The sequence below is a fragment of the Protopterus annectens genome, chromosome 3.part1, assembly GCF_019279795.1.
Source record: "Protopterus annectens isolate FY-2018-M chromosome 3.part1, PAN1.0, whole genome shotgun sequence".
Classification (NCBI taxonomy): Eukaryota; Metazoa; Chordata; order Ceratodontiformes; family Protopteridae; genus Protopterus; species Protopterus annectens.
In genome coordinates, this window is record NC_056732.1 from 166,314 (window position 1) to 186,488 (window position 20,175).

Here is a 20,175-nt window from a genome sequence, read left to right on the forward strand (position 1 = left end):
CACACACACACACACACACACACACACACACACACACACACACACACACACGTTAAGCCAAAGCCAAACCTGGATCCAAAACCCCAATGGCCTCGAGAGCTGCTGACTTCCTTGTTTCTGTAACCGTTACCTGAGCGGCATGCATTCTAATCCAAAGCAAGAGCTACTGTAAACCCCAACGGCCTGCATTCGAATCCAAAGCTGTTAATAAATTCCAAAGCGAGAGCTGCTGTAATAATCGCGAGTTAAATTTCCCGCTTGCATTTGAGCCAGACCAGCCGGAAATGACAACGTGAGCTCCTTGAGCTCGATAACGACTGGCTGGTAGCCCTGACAGAGCTGACGTCATTGCACAGTGATGACGTCAGCTCCGACAGCGCGGTATTTCAAAAACTTTAAAAAAATTGAAAAAAATCGGGAATGAAGTGGTGCCACTCAGGAATCGTGGCACCCCTTCATTTGGACCCCAAAACTCAGTAAAAAACGATTAATTCGGTATGGTTGAGAAGTATGTTGGCGGCCCAAGATAGTGGGCTATGTGCACATTGATTTACAAAGTCAGTTGAACATGTGGGAGAAACAGATACATGTAGGTTTTGTAAAACAGAATTGGAAACAGTCGCACACCTTGTTGCTGGTTGTGACATACTAAGGGCAGGATTGTATACTGAAAGGCATAATAATGTGGCAAGACTGTTGCACTGGGGGATTGTACAAACATTAGATGTTATGTGATCCTATCTCGCCTACATTCTGACTGATGGGTTCGGAGCCGATCCCTCGGCTCCGACTCTGCACGCTTATGCCAAAGAGCGAAGTCTCTTATTGGCTGAGCTTACTATATCCCAGGATGCACCACTACCAGTCCCCCAGATCTCGTTTGCCGCTAACAAGCGAAGACGTGGTCTCGAGCTTGGCTGAGCTAAGTAGTGTTTTTCACTTACTTTCCTGTCAGGAATTTCTTTAAAATTCAACAAAAAGCTGTTTTAACAGCTATCTAGTGGGTTTTGTGTATGAATGAGTATTTTTCCTTGGTAAAATATTGTGTAGTGACTGTATTTTTGTCAGACTAGAGATCCCATCGGAGTTGAAGGGCCCTTCCCCTGTCAGTTCGTTGTTTGGCTAATTCCCTATTATTTTTAGGGGTCTTGGATCCGTTACTTCTTTTTTTTTTTTTGGTATTGTGTTAGTCCTTGTTAAAAATAAAAGAAAAGAAGAAGAAGAGAGAGGAAAGAAAATTTTTCAGTGATAGTCAGTGTGTTTTTGTGTTTCTTCTTGGCTAGTTCACTGTATTTGGATTGCCATAATGTCACAGGCTCCTAGGCCTTCAGGATTTAAAAAGTGCACTAAGTGCAGTTTTAAGATGTCGATCACAGACGACCACTCTCTCTGTGTGTATTGTTTTGGCGCCAAACATTTACAGGAGTCCTGTAGTGTGTGTCACGCGTTTTCCTCGAGGGTCCTCCAAGAGAGGAAAAATAAACTTATATTAAAAGGCCTGATTAAACCTTCATTTGAAGAGGCATTAGCTTCCTCTCCTGCTCCTGCTAAAAAGAAAAGGGCGTCGGCTCCGACCAGTCCGTCGGAACCGACCGCCAAAAAACATAGGCAGGCTTCTCCTTCGGCTCCACGGACTTCGGAGCCGAGGGCGGAACGGTCTGCCTCGATGCCTCCAGCCTCGACTCCTCTGGGTTCGGAGCCGTCGTCTGGGGCATCGAGAGGCGGGTCATCTTCATCGGCTCCACTGATCTCGGAGCCGATGAAGGTTGTCCGCTCAGACACTTCCTCCTCGGTGCCGAAGCCCTCTTCGGCACCGATGGAAATTGGTTTGGACATTCCTTCGGCGCCGATAATTGTAGAGTCGATTCGGAGCCGGTCCCCTAGTCCCTTGGAGCTGTTGGAGAGGCCTACTCGGACCCATTCGGTCTCTTCCAGGTCATCAAGGATGTCAGATTCGGACATAGACAGGGTGCTCCAAAGACTGTTCCAGTCACCAGTCTTCCAGAAATTTGTTTCAGCTCCGACCCAATTGGCTTCGGAGCCGATAGCCCACTCCATTGCCATTCCTCCTCCGACCGCTTCGGCTCCGTCGGAGCAGGTGCAGATGGAGCCAGTAGAGATACTAGGGTCGGCTCCGACCCTTACTCCAACCCTGGCCTTCGGGTCCGAGTTTAGCACGCGAACTTCTTCGGCCGGACCCGGGGGTGACGTTTCGGGACCAATGCTGTCGGTTCCGAGCCTCCCTCTCGGTGCTTCGGCCGCGGGCCTTCCGTCTGCTATCATGGCTCCGGGGACCGGACCCTCCCAGGATTCTGGGGGTCCGGCTTTCAGAGCTATGAGGAGTGCCTTGGCCAAGTCTTCTTCGGCCATCTCTACGGCTTTACCGGCACCTTCCCTGGGCATGGAGACTGGGTCTTTGGCAGTTCCCCTGTCTCTAAGCAGCGGAGCCCCGGGGCCTGAGGTTACCCCCACTGGGGGTTCCCCTCCTCCTGAGGGTTCTTCGGAGTTGTCTTGGAGGAGCCCCAAGGAAGAGATCGTGCAAGAGGAAGCACGTGGACTCCCCCGACGAGTCTATTACATCGGACACTGATCTTGATGATGCGGAGGGGTCCCCAAAGTCATCCTCGGATGATGTCTCATTTGCGGACATTCTAGAGATCCTTAACGAGGCGGCTGGAATTCCAAACCCCCCTCCGCTGATGAGTCAGTGTTTCTCAAGGCCTTCGGGGCTCAGCCCTCCGCCTCCTGGGTGTCTCCACCCTTCGACGAGCTCCTGGATTTGGTTTGTCGGAGGGCGTGGGAACATCCAGATACTGTGGAACCAGTGCCTTCTCGCCCTAACAAATTTTTGTCTGCCCCACCCGAGAAGGAGTTCTTAACTAAAGGCGTGGCTGTAGATGCCATGGTGGTGGCATCTGCTACCCAGCAGGACGTGGCAGAGGCTTCAACGTCCGTCCATCCTCCTAATAAGGAGTCTAGGAGCATGGACCGGTACGGGAAGCGCACCCTGACTTCAGCGGCCTTTACTCTGAGGTCCCTGAATTATTTGGCACATTTCACCAGACTACAGAGGGATCTGGTCAAGGAGCTCTCAGACTCCCTCTCAGGTAACCTACCTGAGCAGCTAGCCCAGTCGGTTAGCTCTCAGTTGGCTATCCTCACCTCGATTTCTAACTCGTCCATGAGGCTTATTTCATATGCGGCCGAAGGGGCGGGCAGAGCGGCAGGCACAGGCGTGGCTCTACGGAGACAAGCCTGGCTCCGTTTGTGTCATTTTGCGGAGGCCTTCAAGTCTTCCTTTGCCGACGCTCCCTTTGATGGGTCCTCTTTGTTTGGACCCAAGGTAAAAGACACTCTTACCCGCTGTGAGCAAGAGGGAAAGACTTTATCTGCCGTAGAGCACGTTATTCCACTCCCTTCGGCCTTATCCCAAGGCTAAAAGAGGAGGGAAGATGTGGTTCCGCAAATCACAGAAATTCTTTCCTCAACAGCAGGAAGATTCCCCTTCCAGAGGCAGAGGACGGGGAAATTTTTCTGGGAGACGCCGTCCCAGAGGCGGCAGAGGCCCCCGCAACACTGGAGACCGCGAGTCCTTTCGTGGCTCTTCAGCCTCCCACACTTCATGAGGGATTGCCCGGCTGTGCTGCTCCGGAGCCAGTCGGGTGCCGATTTGCCAAGCACCTAAAAGCCTGGGAGTCTATTACTCAGGACCGTTGGGTGCTTCGGATAATTGCCGGAGGTTACACCATTCCCTTCACACACTCACCCCCACCGTCCAAAAAAATCCCGGACCCACCACCCAGTCAAAGGGAAATTGCAGCCGTAGAAGCTTCAAAGCTGCTAGAAAAAGGAGTCATCCAACCGGTCCCCACAGACCAGATCGGATCCGGAAACTACTCAAGGTTCTTTTTAGTGCCAAAAAAGACAGGGGACCTGAGACCCATTTTGGATCTCAGCAAACTAAACCAGTCCGTCATGAAGTCAAAATTCCGAATGGTCACTTTACAATCCATTCTCCCATTGTTGGAGAAAGATGTTTGGATGTGCTCCATAGATCTCAAGGACGCCTATTATCACATACCGATACATCAGGCGTCCAGGAGGTATCTGCGCTTCAGCCTGGGAGACAGTCATTTCCAATTTTGTGCACTGCCCTTTGGTCTCACCACAGCCCCCAGGGTGTTCACCAAGTGTCTGGCAGTAGTGACTGCTCACCTGAGGAGTCTCGGATTCCAAGTGTTTCCCTATCTGGACGACTGGCTCCTGACTGCCACCACCAGGCATCTACTACTAGAGAACCTACAAGCCACTATCTGCCTGGGTGCTTCCCTGGGAATTACATTCAACTGGTCAAAGTCTGTCTTGCTGCCTTCTCAGCGCATAAGATTCATAGGAGCAGAGATAGACTCAAAATTAATGCGAATCTTCCTTCCTACCGAAAGGATTCAAACATTACAAGGTCAAGTCCGAGCCCTGCTTCTAAGATCCAAAGCCCCAGCCAGGATGGTCCTGCAACTTTTAGGTTCAATGTCTGCCACGGTTCTCCTAGTTCCTCTGGCAAGATTGCACATGAGGATTCTTCAGTGGCTGTTATCGACACAATGGTCTTTTCAGGATCTCCCCCTCAATCATCACATACTGATTACAGAAACGTGCAAACGGGACCTCCGCTGGTGGCTTCTAACATCCAATCTGAATCAGGGAAGACCTTTTGTTATACCACCTCCGGTGGCCACCTTGACAACGGATGCCTCCCAGACGGGGTGGGGGGGGCATTGTCTGGGCAGGTCAGTTCAGGGTTCTTGGCTTCCAAACGAAACATTTCTCCATATCAATGTGTTGGAAATGAGGGCGGTACTTCTGTCCCTACAAGCCCTCCACAAGTTTCTCCCTCAAGGCATTATCGCTATCCACACAGACAACATGTCGGTGGTTTGGTATCTAAACAAACAAGGAGGGACCAGATCTTACCCCCTTTGCAGAGAGGCCATGAGGGTGTGGGAATGGGCAGTGGCTACCAACCGCTTCCTGGTAGCGACCCACATTCCAGGAAAATCAAATGTATTGGCAGACAGACTGAGCAGAACTATTCTCTCTCCTCACGAGTGGTCCCTGAACGAAAGAGTAGCAGCTCAGATTTTCAAAAGATGGGGAATTCCGTGCTGCGACCTGTTTGCAACACCACACAACACGAAGTGCAGAAGGTTCTTTTCCTTGACCCCCCGTCAAGGAGAGGCAGCTACGGATGCTCTAGTCCAACCTTGGCCAACAGGACTGCTTTATGCTTTCCCTGCGGTTCCACTCCTCCCCAAAGACATCCAGAAAGCTTCCCAATTGGGGTCCACAATGATTCTAATTGCTCCGTACTGGCCTCGTCAGGTATGGTTCCCCTACCTACAGAAATATACTCTGGACGGTCCTTGGTTTTTGGATCTAACTCCGGACCTTCTGGTTCATCAGTCGGGTCAACAGCACCAGTCCCTTCATACTTTGAAATTAACAGCTTGGCTCCTCCACTTCCAACTTTAGTCAGAAATCACACCTTGGACCCGGAAGTTATTCACATTTTATCTTCAGCCCACAAACCCACCACTAAGAAATTGTATTGCAGTAAGTGGAAGAGGTTTGCTATCTGGGCTCAACTCAGAGGCTTAGACCCTATTACTGCCCCGATACCAGAGGTCTTGAAATTTTTGACATCCTTGTTTAATCAAGGATCTTCAGTCTCTACTATTAAAGTCCAATTAGCAGCTATCTCCAAATTTCACGAATCCATAGACCCACCGTTGATGAGCAGCAGATTATGTAAAACTTTCATGAAAGGTGCTGTGCTTTTAAGACCCCAGTTTTCATCCTGCGCCTCCGTGGGATCTTGATTTGGTACTTCGTGCCTTAACATCTGCTCCTTTTGAACCGGCTGCTACATGTGAGTTGAAATATCTGTCTTGGAAAACTGCCTTCTTAATTGCAATTACCTCTGCAAGAAGAGTTTCAGAACTTCAAGCCCTATCTATCAAACCACCGTACTTGATTTTTCACAAGGATAGAGTATCACTTAGACCTAATCCATCTTTTTTTCCCAAAGTTTGTTCTAATCTATGTCTCCAACAATCTCTAGAGCTACCAGTTTTCTTTCCAAAATTTTCAAGCAAAGCGGAATACACCTTGCATACGTTGGATGTTCATAGGCAATTGCGCTTCTATTTAGACAGGACTAAACAAATTCGGAAAACAGATCAATTGTTTGTGTCCTTTTCAGATAATAAATTGGGTCAAACCATCACTAAAGCCACTATTGCCAAATGGATTAGAGATTTCATAACTCAGGCTTATTCCTCTTCAAATAAGCAACTTACAACATCTGTCAAAGCCCACTCTACTAGAGCTATGGCTACCTCTATTGCATTTCATTCCAAGCTCGCTATTTCTGAGATTTGTGCTGCGGCTACTTGGTCCAACCCGCACACTTTCATTTCCCACTATAAATTGGATGTGGCATCTAAAGGGCGAGCATCATTTGGTTCCACGGTACTCAGGAGTGTTTTCCAGTGAGCCACCCAGGATATAGGTGCTAGGGACGCTGTCCCATCAGTCAGAATGTAGGCGAGATAGGATCACATAACATCTTTTAGTTATGTACTCACCATAACTTCAGATGTTTGAGATCCATCTCGCCTACATTCCTAATACCCACCCTCCTTCCCCCTGCCTTGGAGATCAGAAGAGATTGAACGGTTTGAGTTCTACTGTTTTTATCTTGTATCATCTGTCAGTGTTATATAAGCAGTGCATGCGTGTGTGCATGTATGCGGACAAACTAGATCTGGGGGACTGGTAGTGGTGCATCCTGGGATATAGTAAGCTCAGCCAATAAGAGACTTCGCTCTTTGGCATAAGCGTGCCGAGTCGGAGCCGAGGGATCGGCTCCGAACCCATCAGTCAGAATGTAGGCGAGATGGATCCCAAACATCTGAAGTTATGGTGAGTACATAACTAAAAGTTTATTGAAGTAGCTGAAAAACACTGGAAACATGAGCCACAAAGCATCATAGAAAATGATGAAGTCTACGTCACATTTGATTACCCATTACCAACAGTTCAAAAGATAGCTGTGAGAAGCCAAATACAGTGGTTCATGAAGATAAGACAAAAGTAGCATTGATCATTGAAATTGCTACACCCAGTGACTGTATTGTCTTGCATACAGAGAAAGACAAAGTTATAGAATGTCAAGATTTGCAGGCAGAAACGAGAACAATGTGGAAGAAAGATATGCAGATGTTTCCAATAGTAGTAGGAGCAACTAGTCTTAAAAGAATCTACACTCTTATTTAGATAAGTTATCAATACATGTAACTCCATAGGAATTGTAGAAGGAGTCATTACTGGTCACATAGTGTTGCGAAGAACACTTTTGGCTGACATCAAAGATTGAAACAATACTAATTTCATGAACTTTAATCGTACTTTGACTGAGGAATGGGGTCCATTCCTATCATGGTATTAGAAACCCAAAAGACTTGGAGAAATTAAAAAAAAAATAGTATATTCATAAAGTAGCAGAAAGTATTCTAAGAACTAAACCAACAAGGGAATGGAGAAAGGAGATTCTGCCAATAGAGATCACTGCAATTAGGGATACAGACAATAAACAAGAGGGGGCAAGATATTGGGAGAAAATAAGTAAGGAGGGAAAGATAATAGAATGAGAAGAGGCCAAAAGTTTATTTGGACTGCAGGCTAGAGATTGCCTTCCCTATCAAGGACTGATATTGCATAGGCAGAGAGAAAGAAATAAGGGGATCCTAAGTGAAAGACCAGCACTGGTACCATTTCTAGTAAAATCTAGAACAGAAGCTGCTGTTACAAAAGGAATAATTAGTAGTGCATATAACACATTGCATAATAACTTTAAGGATAAATCAAAGGAAGTTACAAAGGATTGGAAAGAGTGCTTGGATAAGCAGTTCACAAAGAAACAGTTGGGGAGGTATATGTATGTATGTCTCCCAAATGTGCGACAAAATCTAGAAGATTTAGGATTTTGACTTGGAAGTGTTTACATAGACATTTTTATACCACAATTTAGACCCCAAAGAATTTTTCCTCCAGTAGATAGCAAATATTGGAGTTGTAATGGGGGGAGAAAGAGGTAATTGAGAGCATTGTTTTCTGGGAGTGTAATGAGTTGGTAGACTTTAAAAATTTCCAGCAGACTGCTCTATCAGAAATACTGGGTGAGAAAATGGCATAACTAAGGAAATTATTTATTTTTTTATGATTCAGAACTGGAATTGCCTAGACATAGCAAGGCCCTGCTGAGTCATGGTGGCTGCCAAAAAAGAAATTACTAGAAAATGGAAATCAAAGTCTAAACCAATGGTACTACAATTAATGAGTATAGTAACAGAAGTAAAACAACTGGAAATGGGATCCTTTAGTAAAGGGCAAGAGCAAATTACATAGAAAAAATGAGAATTGTGGGAACAGTACATGCAGAGGAGAAATGAGGTTTAAAAGAAGGCAGGATTTGAATGAGCTGTGTAATGTTTGGCAGAGATTTGTGATGGATTATAAGTGATGTATAATGTTTGCAACTAAAGTTATGGTAATATGGTTTCTTTTCATTTATATAAATGTACGATTGTCTGTGTTTTAAGTGATAATTTAATAAAGATGCTTCTGGTTTAAAAAAAAAAAAAAAGATTAAATGTTTTGTCTCCTGAAAGACGTGTCATATTTACAGTACTGAATAATGCTGCTTGAAAGCAAGACAGATTTTTGTATTAACAGGTGTTTGCTTTATCATTAAATTACCCAGAGAAAGCATTTGTGTGTAGCTTTCCATTTAAAGCAGACTCATGCCACGTCTTGTATCAGCTATTTTCTTTATTGTGGTAATTTTCTTTAGAAGAAAACATGGTTTCAAGAAATTTCTGGATCTGTTGAACTATCATTTATTAATCTTTGGCATGTATTTACATGTGTTAACAGTAAAATATGAGGTGACTTCTCTGTGGAGTCTGATTGTCCTCCCTGTGTTTGCTTGGGTTTCTTCCCACATTCCAAAGACATGCAATAGGTGAATTGGGCAGTATAAATTGACCATAGGTGTGTGTGTGTGTTGGTGTGGTGTGTGGAAGAAAACCCATGGCAGGGCTAGCTACCTGGCAGTGTGAACCTTGGCTCTAGACAATTGTCATTGTTGATGTGACACCCCAACCCTATGTGTAAAAATGGGAAAACAGGCTGTGGATGGATGGATTTCTGTGTATGGTGGTCAAAATATTTTACATTATGGTCTGTTTATGATATTGCAGGCACAAATCTTGCCAAACATGCATTGATACTAATGTAGTCCCATGCTGTTTTGATGCAAATGCCTTAGCAGTAGTCATTTTTTGACATTAATTTAGCTGTGTTTAAATTTTCAGGTTGGGCAGCCAGTGGTGTCAGCACTCCATCTGTATCCCAACCAGCACCACAGTCGAGTAGTCAGAACCAGAATGCAAGCAAGATGCCAGCCAGAGGTAATTACTGTTTTTCGCTATCTTTAAATGTCTTGTTATTTACATCCGTTTCGCTCATAAATATTTTATAGGTTGCACTTTACTCTTGTCACACTAGAATACAGTTGATGCTGCAACTGTACAGTAATTTCTCCCATTTACAGCTTAAAACACTGCTTTGTTAGTACTCTTAATAGGTCTAGAAAAAAACAATAGCATAATTGGCAAGTATTTACAGGAATACATAGAAGCTGTACATGAGGTATTGTGTATGTAGAGCATGCTTTCATTGCTGTATGCATTTCTAGTCTTTATTCTTTAAATTTGAAGTAATATGGTAGCTGACCTTGAGCTGTCTGAACTCCTAAAGTGTGTAAGTAGTAAAACTCTGTATGACATGATTTTAAGATGATCTCTACATGCACCTTGGGTATTATAACGAGTAAAATGCAAAGCTAAGTAGCCTTACTCCCCTTGGAAGTAAAATGACATCCACATTTCTATTTTATGGGCTAGATTGCTTATACTGCAACAAGAGGAAGAAGACGTGTGTGATACATAGAGGGTTATGATCATAACTCGCTTATTATGCAATCTCAACATGGATGCTAAGAAATTCACCTTGACAACGAAGCTCAAGAATGAATTTAGTCATCCATATCAAGAACACCTAATAAGCCAGTCATGATTGGTAACCCAGTAACAATTCTTTGTAATGCATGGCACTTTATATTCTGTATGTACAACACCACAGAAAAAAGTGTAGGAGCGCAAATTGTTCTTTTGGCTTTGAAATCCAGTAAATCACTTAGTGCTGTCAAAGAGCAGCAAACCGCTTGGCTTCTTGATGAATTTGTGACAAAACCAAAACTCAAAAAATAGGGGGACAAAGGATCAGAATCTGCTAGTTAGTTTTTAAATGTTCATTTAAAGGGTTGTTAGAACAATAGTTTTTTGTAATCAGTATGTATTTTCTAAACAGTAAGAAGTATGAAACAAAAAGAAAAATAAATACTGGATGTCCTCCTCCTCTCATAGAAAACATTAGATCTGATGTCAGTTTTCATTCTATCCTTAGCTGTTGGGTTTGGATCAGACTCGGTCATTACTTCATCTTGGGGCCACCAAAAAAAACTCTCGAGCTCCTTCCTTAACCACAATGCACCAACCCCTAACTTACAATAGCTCTCATTTACCATTTTGCAAATAAGACGTAGTCGCCATTTCACCTGTTGAGTTGTTGCTCAAAAGATAAGTTTCTTTAAATTTACTTCATAAGTCTTATATATTTAGATATTTCCTACCTTCTTCTTCTACACAAGCTGTAATCCTCTTTACCATAGTTGGTATTTATTTCCTTTTTCCCTTTTTATATAATCTACACATTTTTGTATAATCTTAATACCATTGTTGATATTTCTTAACTCTCTTTCATACCTAAAAAAGTTTTTTTTTCTTCTCTTCTGTATAATTTTTTACTGTTAGAATGTCCGAAAAAGGCCCTTTGGGGTTCAAAAACTATGAAAAGTGTGGAGTTGCCTTTATAAGAAGTGCATTCCTTATGTGTATACTGTTTAGGCCTTGACATCTAAAGGTTGAATGTAGCATATGCCAAAATTTAATCTGCAGGCTATTGCTGACTGTAAAAATAAACTATTACTGAAAAGGATTGCTTCCAACAACCTTTACTGTGGCGATTACTGGAGCTCAACCCACCAAATCTAAAAATAAAGAGACTATCTTAAAATCTCCTAAACCATCAGGGTCTTCAACTCCTTCTTCAGAGCCTCCCAAGAAAAAGCAGAAGTCGGATCCAAATATTTTCTTGACAGTTTTGGTGCTGGATCCGACAGCTTCCTCTTTGGCTCCAAGCACCTTGTATCAGACACCTTTACCTCGGATTAGGTAATCTCCCACTGTAGACACAGTACCTTCTAGAGGTACATCTCCATTTCTGCAACACTGACATTCCAAGTTCCCATCCTTGGCATCCTCTTGATCTTTCAGTAGTCTAACTAAAGCCGATGTGGGCAGAATAATGAGGAGATTTCTCATGGCACAGATTCAGAATGGGAGTTATCCCGACTCCTACCCCTAGGGGTCAGGAAGTCCGTCCTTCTGTCACTCCACTGATGACTCCTTCTCTCATCTGACCCATCATTTCAGAGCCCCTGGATCCAGGTCTTCTGTGTACTTCTTGTTTGGATCTGAAGATATCTCTGAGTGCACTGGCTCCGACGTCCTCTGAGCTGGATGACTCTCAGAGCTGAAGTGGTACTGTTGGATCCGAGGTGTTGGCGTCAACTATGAAGTTTTTGGAACTCTCTCTACCCTTCAGAGTTTCGGCCCTGGACAGCTGAACTCCGACTACTGCCTCAGGCAGATTGCCTTTGGGGCAGAGGAAGTCATTGGACCAGAAGCCTGGCTTCTCTGCTCCATTGTCTTCCTTCTCCCTGGAGCATTCTGCCTTTGAGGTGGTGAAGAGATTTTTTTCTGCTCTGGCAGAGCAGACGGATCCTACCCCTTCGGATATTCTTTCTGGATACCAGATGTCTCTGTGCCTTGGGCCACATCATTTTACGCCACAGGGACAGCCAGCCCAAAGTCTCCAGACCACCCAGCAGGGTTTCACTATCTCTTGTGATACTTCATCAGAGCATCTCACCAAGGAAGTTCCTAGGAAGAATAAGTGCAAGAGGAGGCACTTGGACTCCCCTCAAGAGTCAGTCGTCGAGAATACTGATTTTGATGAAGGAGAAGGGTCCCCACAATTATCTCCTAAAGATGTCACGTTTGGAGACATTCTTGAGGTACTTAGAGAGGTTGTTGGTCCTTCTGGTAATCCTTCCCCAGAGGGGAGAGAGTATTCCTGGAAGCCTTTAGAGCTGGCCCCTGTATCTCCTGGGTTACTCCACCCGCCGATGAGCTCATTGACTTGATCTCTAGGCAGGCGTGGAAGGAACTTAACTTATTTAAGCCAGTCCTCAAGAGACTAGATTAGATTCTGGCTCCATCTGCATGTAGGGAGTTCTGGAGTATGGGAGTGACTGTAGATGCTAAGGTTGTGGTGCCAACCACTAAGAAGGAACTTGCTGAGCAGAGTTCTTTTGTCTGTCCCCCCAACAGGGAGTCTGAGGTGTTGGACAGATTTGGGAAGCGTGTGTATGCTTCAGTGACACTTGCCCTTCCGTCACTGAACTATTTGGCACACATTATGAGACTACAATATGAAGGAACTTTCAAAATCCATTTTGGGGACCACTGCTGCTGAGGCTTAATCTTCTGTGGCTTCACAGTTGGCTACCCTTCAGTCTATTTCAGATTCATCCATAAGGCTTATCTGGCATGCAGCTGAAGATGCCTCAAGGGAGGCATGTTCAAGTATTTACATCAGGAGGCATGCTTGGATGTGGTTTGGTGATTTTGCAGAGCTGGAAAAATAATTAAGCAAAAAGACCCTTATTTTGGAGATTTTGCAGAGCCCTTCAAGTCTTTGTTCATCAGTGCACCTTTTGATGTCAGTTCGTTGTTTGTTGCAGAACTGAAGGACACTCTCTCCAGGTGTGAAAAATATGGAAAGACCCTTTCTGCAGTGGGCATACATTTTTCAACCCCTCAAAGAGCCTTTTCTAGGAATCAGTGAGGTGGTCAAAAAATATGGTTCATGAAGTTCCTAGGTCCTTTCCAAGATTCACTTGAAATAGTTCTTCCAGGGCAGAGGAGTAAACTCAAATAGACAATGCCCATGCAGCAGAGGAAGCCCACAGAACTAAGGGTCCAGACACTCCTTCTCTTATAAGACCCTATCAGTGCTCCTGAAAGGAGGTTCATTTGTCCCCCTCTGGAGGCAATTGGGGGTCAACTATCCTTGCACCAGAGACCCTGGCTACATATAACAAAAGAAACATTGGTAGAGAGGATTATTTCCAAAGGTTATACAATTCCCTTTTTCCTATCACCTCCAATTGTATCCAAAATTCCTGATGTTCCACCTGTCAGAGGAGAGCAACAGCAATAGAAATACTAACACTGCCTGAAAGAAGAGTCATCCAAGAGGTCCCGCCAGACCACATAGAGTCCAGAACTTACTCCACATTCTTTTTAGTGTCATAGAAAACAGGGGACTGGAAAACAATTTTGGATCTCAGCGACTTGAACAAGTCAAGTCAACATGCAAAGTTTTGGATGGTCGCGGTTCAGACCATTCTGCCTTTTTTGGGGTAAGGACAACTGGATGGTGCTCAGTAGACTTTCAAGATGTGTACTATCACATAAAAATAAACAGACAATCCAGAAGGTATTTACGCTTCCACCTGGGAGATAATCATTATTCGTTCAGATCATTGCCCTATAGCCTCACCGTAGCCCCCCCCCCCCCGAGTATTCACCAAGTGTGTGGCAGGGGTAGAAGCTTACTTGAGACTACAGGGATTCTGAGCATTTCCATACTTAAACGATTGGCTCATTACTGCCCCAACCAGGCATCTACTAGTGAGAGCAAGAGATTACGTACTCTGGACTTGTTCTCGTTTTGGGATAACTTTAAATTACAACAAATCTCAGTTAAAACTGACTCAAACATTGGAATTCATAGGAGCAGTGTTCAACACCGTATCAGTGGCAGCTTCTCTTCCTCTCTCAACAGTGCAAACAATCGTATTCCAGGTCAGGAAAATAATTTGCTGTACCAAAATTTCAGCTCGATTGATTCTACAAACCTTGGGGTCATTGGCAGCAGCCATAATTTTAGTTTCTCTAGCAAGATTTCATATGAGAATTCTTCAGTGGATGCTAGCAACACAGTGGTTAATTCTTTATCAATGCATGTCAGCACAAGTAAGAATCACTCAGGCATGCAAGAGATACCACTGGTGGTGGATTAAATCAGATCAGGTTCTACAGGGACGTCCTTTCATCCTCCATCAGCCCAAGGCTATTGTGACCACAGATGCTTCCCAGATTGGGTGGGAGGATCACTTCCTGGGGAAGTCAGTCCAAGGCACTTGGTCCCCCAAAGAGGCTAACACACATATCAGTGTCTCGGAAATTAGAGCATTGCTTTTAGAGTTGCAAGCATTCCAAGACTCTCTCCCTCTTGGGACAGTTGCAGTCCAAACAGACATGTCAGTAGTTTGGTACATCAACAAACAAGGGGGAACCAGGTCTTACCCCTTATGTTGAGAAGCCCTCAGAGTGTAGCAGTATTCAAATTTTTCCAGCCGCTTTCTGGTAGCAACGCACATTCCGGGGAAGTCCAACGTGACAGACAAACTGAGCAGGTCCATTCTACTACATCACAAGTGGTTTCTCAACAAGAAAGCAACAGATATGATTTTCTGTCAGTGGGGCCAGCCTTGCTGTGATCTTTTTGCATCTCCCCTCAACAAGTGCTGCAGATTGTTTGACCTGATCCCTCTGCAAGGGGGAATCACAGAGGGACGCTCTACTCTATGATCCCCCCCCTTCCCGGTCTACTCTGTGCTTTTCCCCCAACCCCCTAATTTTCAAATTTCTACAGAAAGCTGCCTGGTTTGAAGAGCAAAGTTATCCTCATTGTACCTTACTGGCTTTGACAGATTTGGTTCCCCTTCCTTTGGCCTCATCTATTTTACCCACTTTGGATTCTGGATCCAATTACAGACGTCCTGTCTGAACCGACAGGCATGATTCATCCGGATATCTCAAACCTAAAGCTAACAGCATGGTGTCTCCAATTGCATTAGTAGTTGGACAACTGATGCTCTCTTCTCCTGTCTGTCACATACTTTTATCTTCCTATAAGACTTCTACAAGAAAACTTTACAGTAGCAAATGGAAAATGTTCAATCTGATGATGTTATTTTCATTCTTCCTCGACCTGTGGGTTTCAGATACAGCCTCTGATCTGACTCGGCCACTTTCAAAAGCTTAGGCTCCAAAGCTTCATCTCCTCCCCTACCCATAATGCCTCACTCCCCCGGTTACGTTAGATTTCATTCGCCGCTCTTAGGAGAAACATCGCAGTCTGCTGACTCGAGCTCCTTGGGAGAAAAATTCTTCAGTGTTAAACTAAGTGGTTTTCTATTGGTGTAGTTTCCCTTACACTCAACTGTACCCTACCTCCTAACTCTATGTTTCTGCTTATAGATATATGTATGAATGTGTGTGTTTTTCATCCACTGGAGTTCTTGTTGGGAGTTGTTTCTTTCCTTTTCTCTCTCTCTCCTCCTTTTTTCTTCTTCTTCACTAGTGTTTTAGGATGTCGGAGAAACCTTTAGGTTTCAAAAAGTGCACTTCCTGTGAGCACACGATTTCCTTATCTGATGCCCACAGGGAGTGCATATATTGTCTTGGCCCTTCTCACCTTGAAGCCTCCTCTTCCACCTGCAAGGAGTTTCATCAGAGAGCACTGTCCGACAGGAGATTCAAACTTATTTTGAAGGGCCTTTTAACTCCTTTGGCCCCATCTGCAGGCTCTTCTTCTTCAGGGGCTCAAATCCCTTCCAAAAAACACAGAAGACAGGGAGCACAGAAAACGTTCCCCAGGGAAACCTGCTTGCTCGTCTTCCGACGAGTCTCCAGCCAAGGCTCCTAAAGAGTTGGATCCCAGACCCTTGGATCCATGTAAGTCCATCCAGTCCTGTCCTCACCTCTGAGCTTCTTTGACTTTAGAGCTTCCTCCTCCTTATACATAGGGTCACCTCAGAATTTCATCCAGGCCACCTTGCACAGCATCCTCTATAAAGTCTTCCCACCACCTTTCGGAATCAGAGGTGGACAGATTGAGGCAGTTCCTTCAGACATAGATCTAGATGGGGGTCTTATCAGCCTCTTCCTCTACTGGGGCCATGGGCAGACACTCGCCCTTTAGACCTGTAGCATCTTATCTAATCCAGCCTGCTGCTTCGGAGCCCTCAAATCCAAATGCCCCGAGAGCCATGGAGATGGAGCTGATAATGGATCTCGCTTGGTCTTCCCAAAACCCTACCCTGGAGGAAACGGTGTTCTTGGTGGCTTTCATCTACATCTTGGGTGACCCCTCCTGCATTTGTCGACCTGATATCAAGCAGGGCTTGGAAGGATCCGGACATGGTAGAACCTATCCCCAAGCATGCAGACAAAATCCTCAGTGGTCACCCTGACTGACCCCATTGGACTAAAGGAATACTGGTACATGCCATGGTTGTTGTGGCAGCCACTAAGAAGGAGCTGGCCCAAGAAAGTTCCACTGTCCACCCCCCCACCCCCAACAGGGAGTCTAGAGCCATGGATAGATTCACTAAGAGAGTTTATGCCTCGTCTACCTTCACTTCGAGCGTTAAACTACCTTTCCCATTTTACTAGGCTACAGAGGGATTTAATCAAAGAAGTCTGTAGCTCAGTCTCAGGGTCCATGTCTGATGAGCAATAAATCCTTCTTCTCCAGACTGGAAATTGACTGTAGAGTGGCCAGTGTGTCCATGAGGTTAACCTTCCATGCGGTGGAGGGTACCTCAAGGGCCACTGGTTCCAGCATAGCCATTAGGCACCATGCCTGGATGCAGCTCTGTGACTTTGTGGAACCTTTTAAGGCATCTTTCGGCAATGCCCCTTTTTGACAGATCATTTTGTTTGGGCCCATTGGTGGGGCTTCTCTAATTTCTGCTTGAGCAGCGGAATCAGGAACCATACAGAAGTGTCCTCTTTCCCCTTTATTTGCATTATATTTAGAACCATTGGCAAAGAAAATAAAGGGACTCAGAAATTCAAGGATATAATTGGTATGGTAGTCAAGAAAAGCTGTTTTTATTTGCAGATGATATTTTGTACCTAACAAAACCAGAAAAAGACATTACAGTGTATTGGAACATTTTGAGATAGTTTCACATCTTTTCAGGATACAAAATTAATGAAGCTAAAATAAAGGCAATAGCGATAAATTATGTACCCACACATGAACTGGTTCAGGAATACCCATATTTGTGGGGACATGATAAAATGAAGTATTTAGAAGTATGGATTAAAATGATTCTAGTGTGGCAGCTAAGGATATGTGGGAAGAGACTAAACAAAAGATAATAACAAAAACTGAGAAAATGGAAGCTTTGTTTTATGGATATGGATAGTAAGACACGAGTAGTTAAAAAGTTTTTAGTCCCTTTAGTCTTGTACACAGGTCAGGCATATTTTTGTCAACCAGAGGAGATGCTGTGGGTAGCAGTTAATAAAGCACTTGAAGGGCTTTATATGGGAGGGGAAGACAGAGAGAGTCAAATGGGATAAGCTGATTATTCCAGTAGAACAGGGTGAATTAGGATTACCCAATTTGAAGGGGTATTTCAGAGCTACACAGTTAAGACTCCTATACATAGCACAAGCAGAAAACTATAATTCAAAGTGGAAAGGGATGATGATGAAACATGGGGGAAGCTCAAGAAACAAGGAGAGATTGGGATTTTGGATGCAGGCCTTTAAGGAGAGTAACAATAATCATGCAGAATATTATATCCATAAAGTAGCAGAAAATATTCTAAGAACTAAACCAACACAGGAATGGAGAAAGAAGATTCTGCTGATACCGATGACAGCAATTAGGGATGCAGACAGTAGGCAAGAGGGAGAAGGAATTTATTGGAGAAAACTGGCAAAGGAACCAAGGTATCGGGAACAAATAACTAGAGAGGAAAAGATGATGGAATGGGAAGACACCAAGAATTTATTTTGACTGCAGATTAAAGATTGCCGTATAGGTTCCACCTAAGAAAGTTAATTTCCTATTCCCTATCAAGGATTGATATCAGAGAATAGGCAGAGAGAGAGAAATGGGGGAGGGGGGTCCTAAATGAAAGACTAGCACTGGTAGAGTTTTTAGTAGAATCTAGAACTGAAGCTGCCATTAAAAAAGGAGTAATTAGTAGGGCATGTAATATTGCACAATGTTAAGTTGTCAATCTTGCCTTCATTCTTGCTGGATGGGTTCGGAGCCGAACTTCGGCTCCGACTCGAACTATTACTAAAGCTCGAGAGCTATTTTTACCGGCTCGAGGCTATCCTATGTCCCAAAATGCTAGGCGTGATATACCCAAATCTCGTTTGCCGCTTCAGCTACGAGGTTGCGTCTTTTTGCCGGCTCAGGTCGTATTAATATTTTTTCTTGGTTTTTGTCAGCTTTTTGGGTGAAAATATTAGCGATAGTGTTTTATAGTTACTACCCTTTAGATCCCTGTTTAGGATTCCCTCTTAGGCAGTTTTGATACAGTTTTTTCCCCTCACCTAGTAGTTAGGCCCTTGGCCAATCCTCTTCCATACTTATTTGTCTGTAGTTGTATGTGTGTGCCTAGTTGGATTGTATTAATAAGTGTGGGGTTTTGTTATATTATTCTGGTCTGTTACAACTTTTTTGTGTGTGTGTGTTTGGCTGATTGTGACTAGACCTCCCTTAGTTGTCCTTGTCTGCCAGTCATCCCTTTTTCAGGATGTCTAAAGACACTAAGGTCTCAGGCTTCAAGAAGTGTGACTCATGCTGTTAGAAGATGTCTCTGACAGGCGGTCACACTTCTTGTGTATATTGCTTGGACCCTCTGCACCTGCAGGACTCTTGTTCTGTCTGCCATGCGTTCAGTCCAAGAGTCCTGCAGGAACGCAGAAACAAACTTATTTTGAGAGGCTTGTTAAAGCCTGAAGGTTCCCCGGCTAAGCCTTCGTCGGGTAAACCTTCTAAGCCCGCCAAACCGTCGGCTCCATGTTCGGAGCCGTCACCGAGCGATTCTACTACTACCACTGCATCGGTTCCGGCCGGAACCGATGATTCGAGGCCTCAGTCGGCTCCGACTCTGCTGTCGGAGCCGTCTTCGAGCAAGAAGCGTTCCAGGTCTCCTTCCCTGGAATCGGTCCATTCGGCTCCGAAGTCTCCCTTGCTATCGGAGCGGAGTCACAGGTCCCATTCCTCTCGGTCTTCCAAGCTGTTGGACCATGACCTCGAGAAGGTGGTTAGCAGACTACTTAAGTCGCAGGCACTGGCCCAAATGTTACATAGCCCTCCTCATCAGGCAGTGGCTTTCACTACTCCCTCTTCGATTCCTCCTCCGACTCTTCCTATGAGTTTGGAGCCGGAGATTGTAGGAGTCGGGACCGTCGGAACGTGGGAGCCGATACCACCCCTTTCGGCTCCCTCATCAGCTCCGATCTCTTCCTTGGTTCCATCCTTGGAGGGATCCGGGCGCCGAGACTCTCTCGTCTGCTCTGAGGGGATGAGTGTCATCGGACCCTTGTCCGACCCCATTCTCCCTCTCGGAGCTTTGGCGCAGGTGAGTTCGGCCCCGACATTGGCCTCAGAGCCGTCCCTCTCGGTGCCGGGAGGAGTCCTTGTCTCTTCGGAGCAGGGACCCCCTTCCCTGCCTGATAGGGGCACCTTTGAGGTCATGAGGAGTGTGCTGGCCCCTGTGCCTGCTCCACGGTTGGCTCCTTCGGCTCCTCCCTCTATGGTGTCTGCTTCAGTCTCTACCCGCTCTGTCGATCCCGAGCGTGGAGAACCGACGCTAAAGGTAGCCCCATTGGGCATATCCTCCTCTTCCGAGGCCTCCCCTGATCCTTCAGGGGAGCCACTTCGAAAGAGAAAATGCAAGAGGAAGCATGTAGACTCCCCTGAGTCAGTCACATCGGACACTGACTTGGATGACTCAGAAGGGTCCCCAAGGTCCCCCTCTGA

At 45.1% G+C, this 20,175-nt stretch overlaps 1 protein-coding gene across 1 annotated transcript in view; it reads left to right on the forward strand.

Annotated features, from left to right (window-relative positions):
- Positions 1–20,175, forward strand: part of ICA1 (islet cell autoantigen 1) — a 239,348-nt gene that overhangs the window by 145,067 nt on the left and 74,106 nt on the right. The window contains exon 2 of the mRNA XM_044066477.1: positions 9,435–9,530. Within this exon, the coding sequence (XP_043922412.1) occupies positions 9,435–9,530 (96 nt within the window). The remainder of the gene's footprint in view (positions 1–9,434; positions 9,531–20,175) is intronic.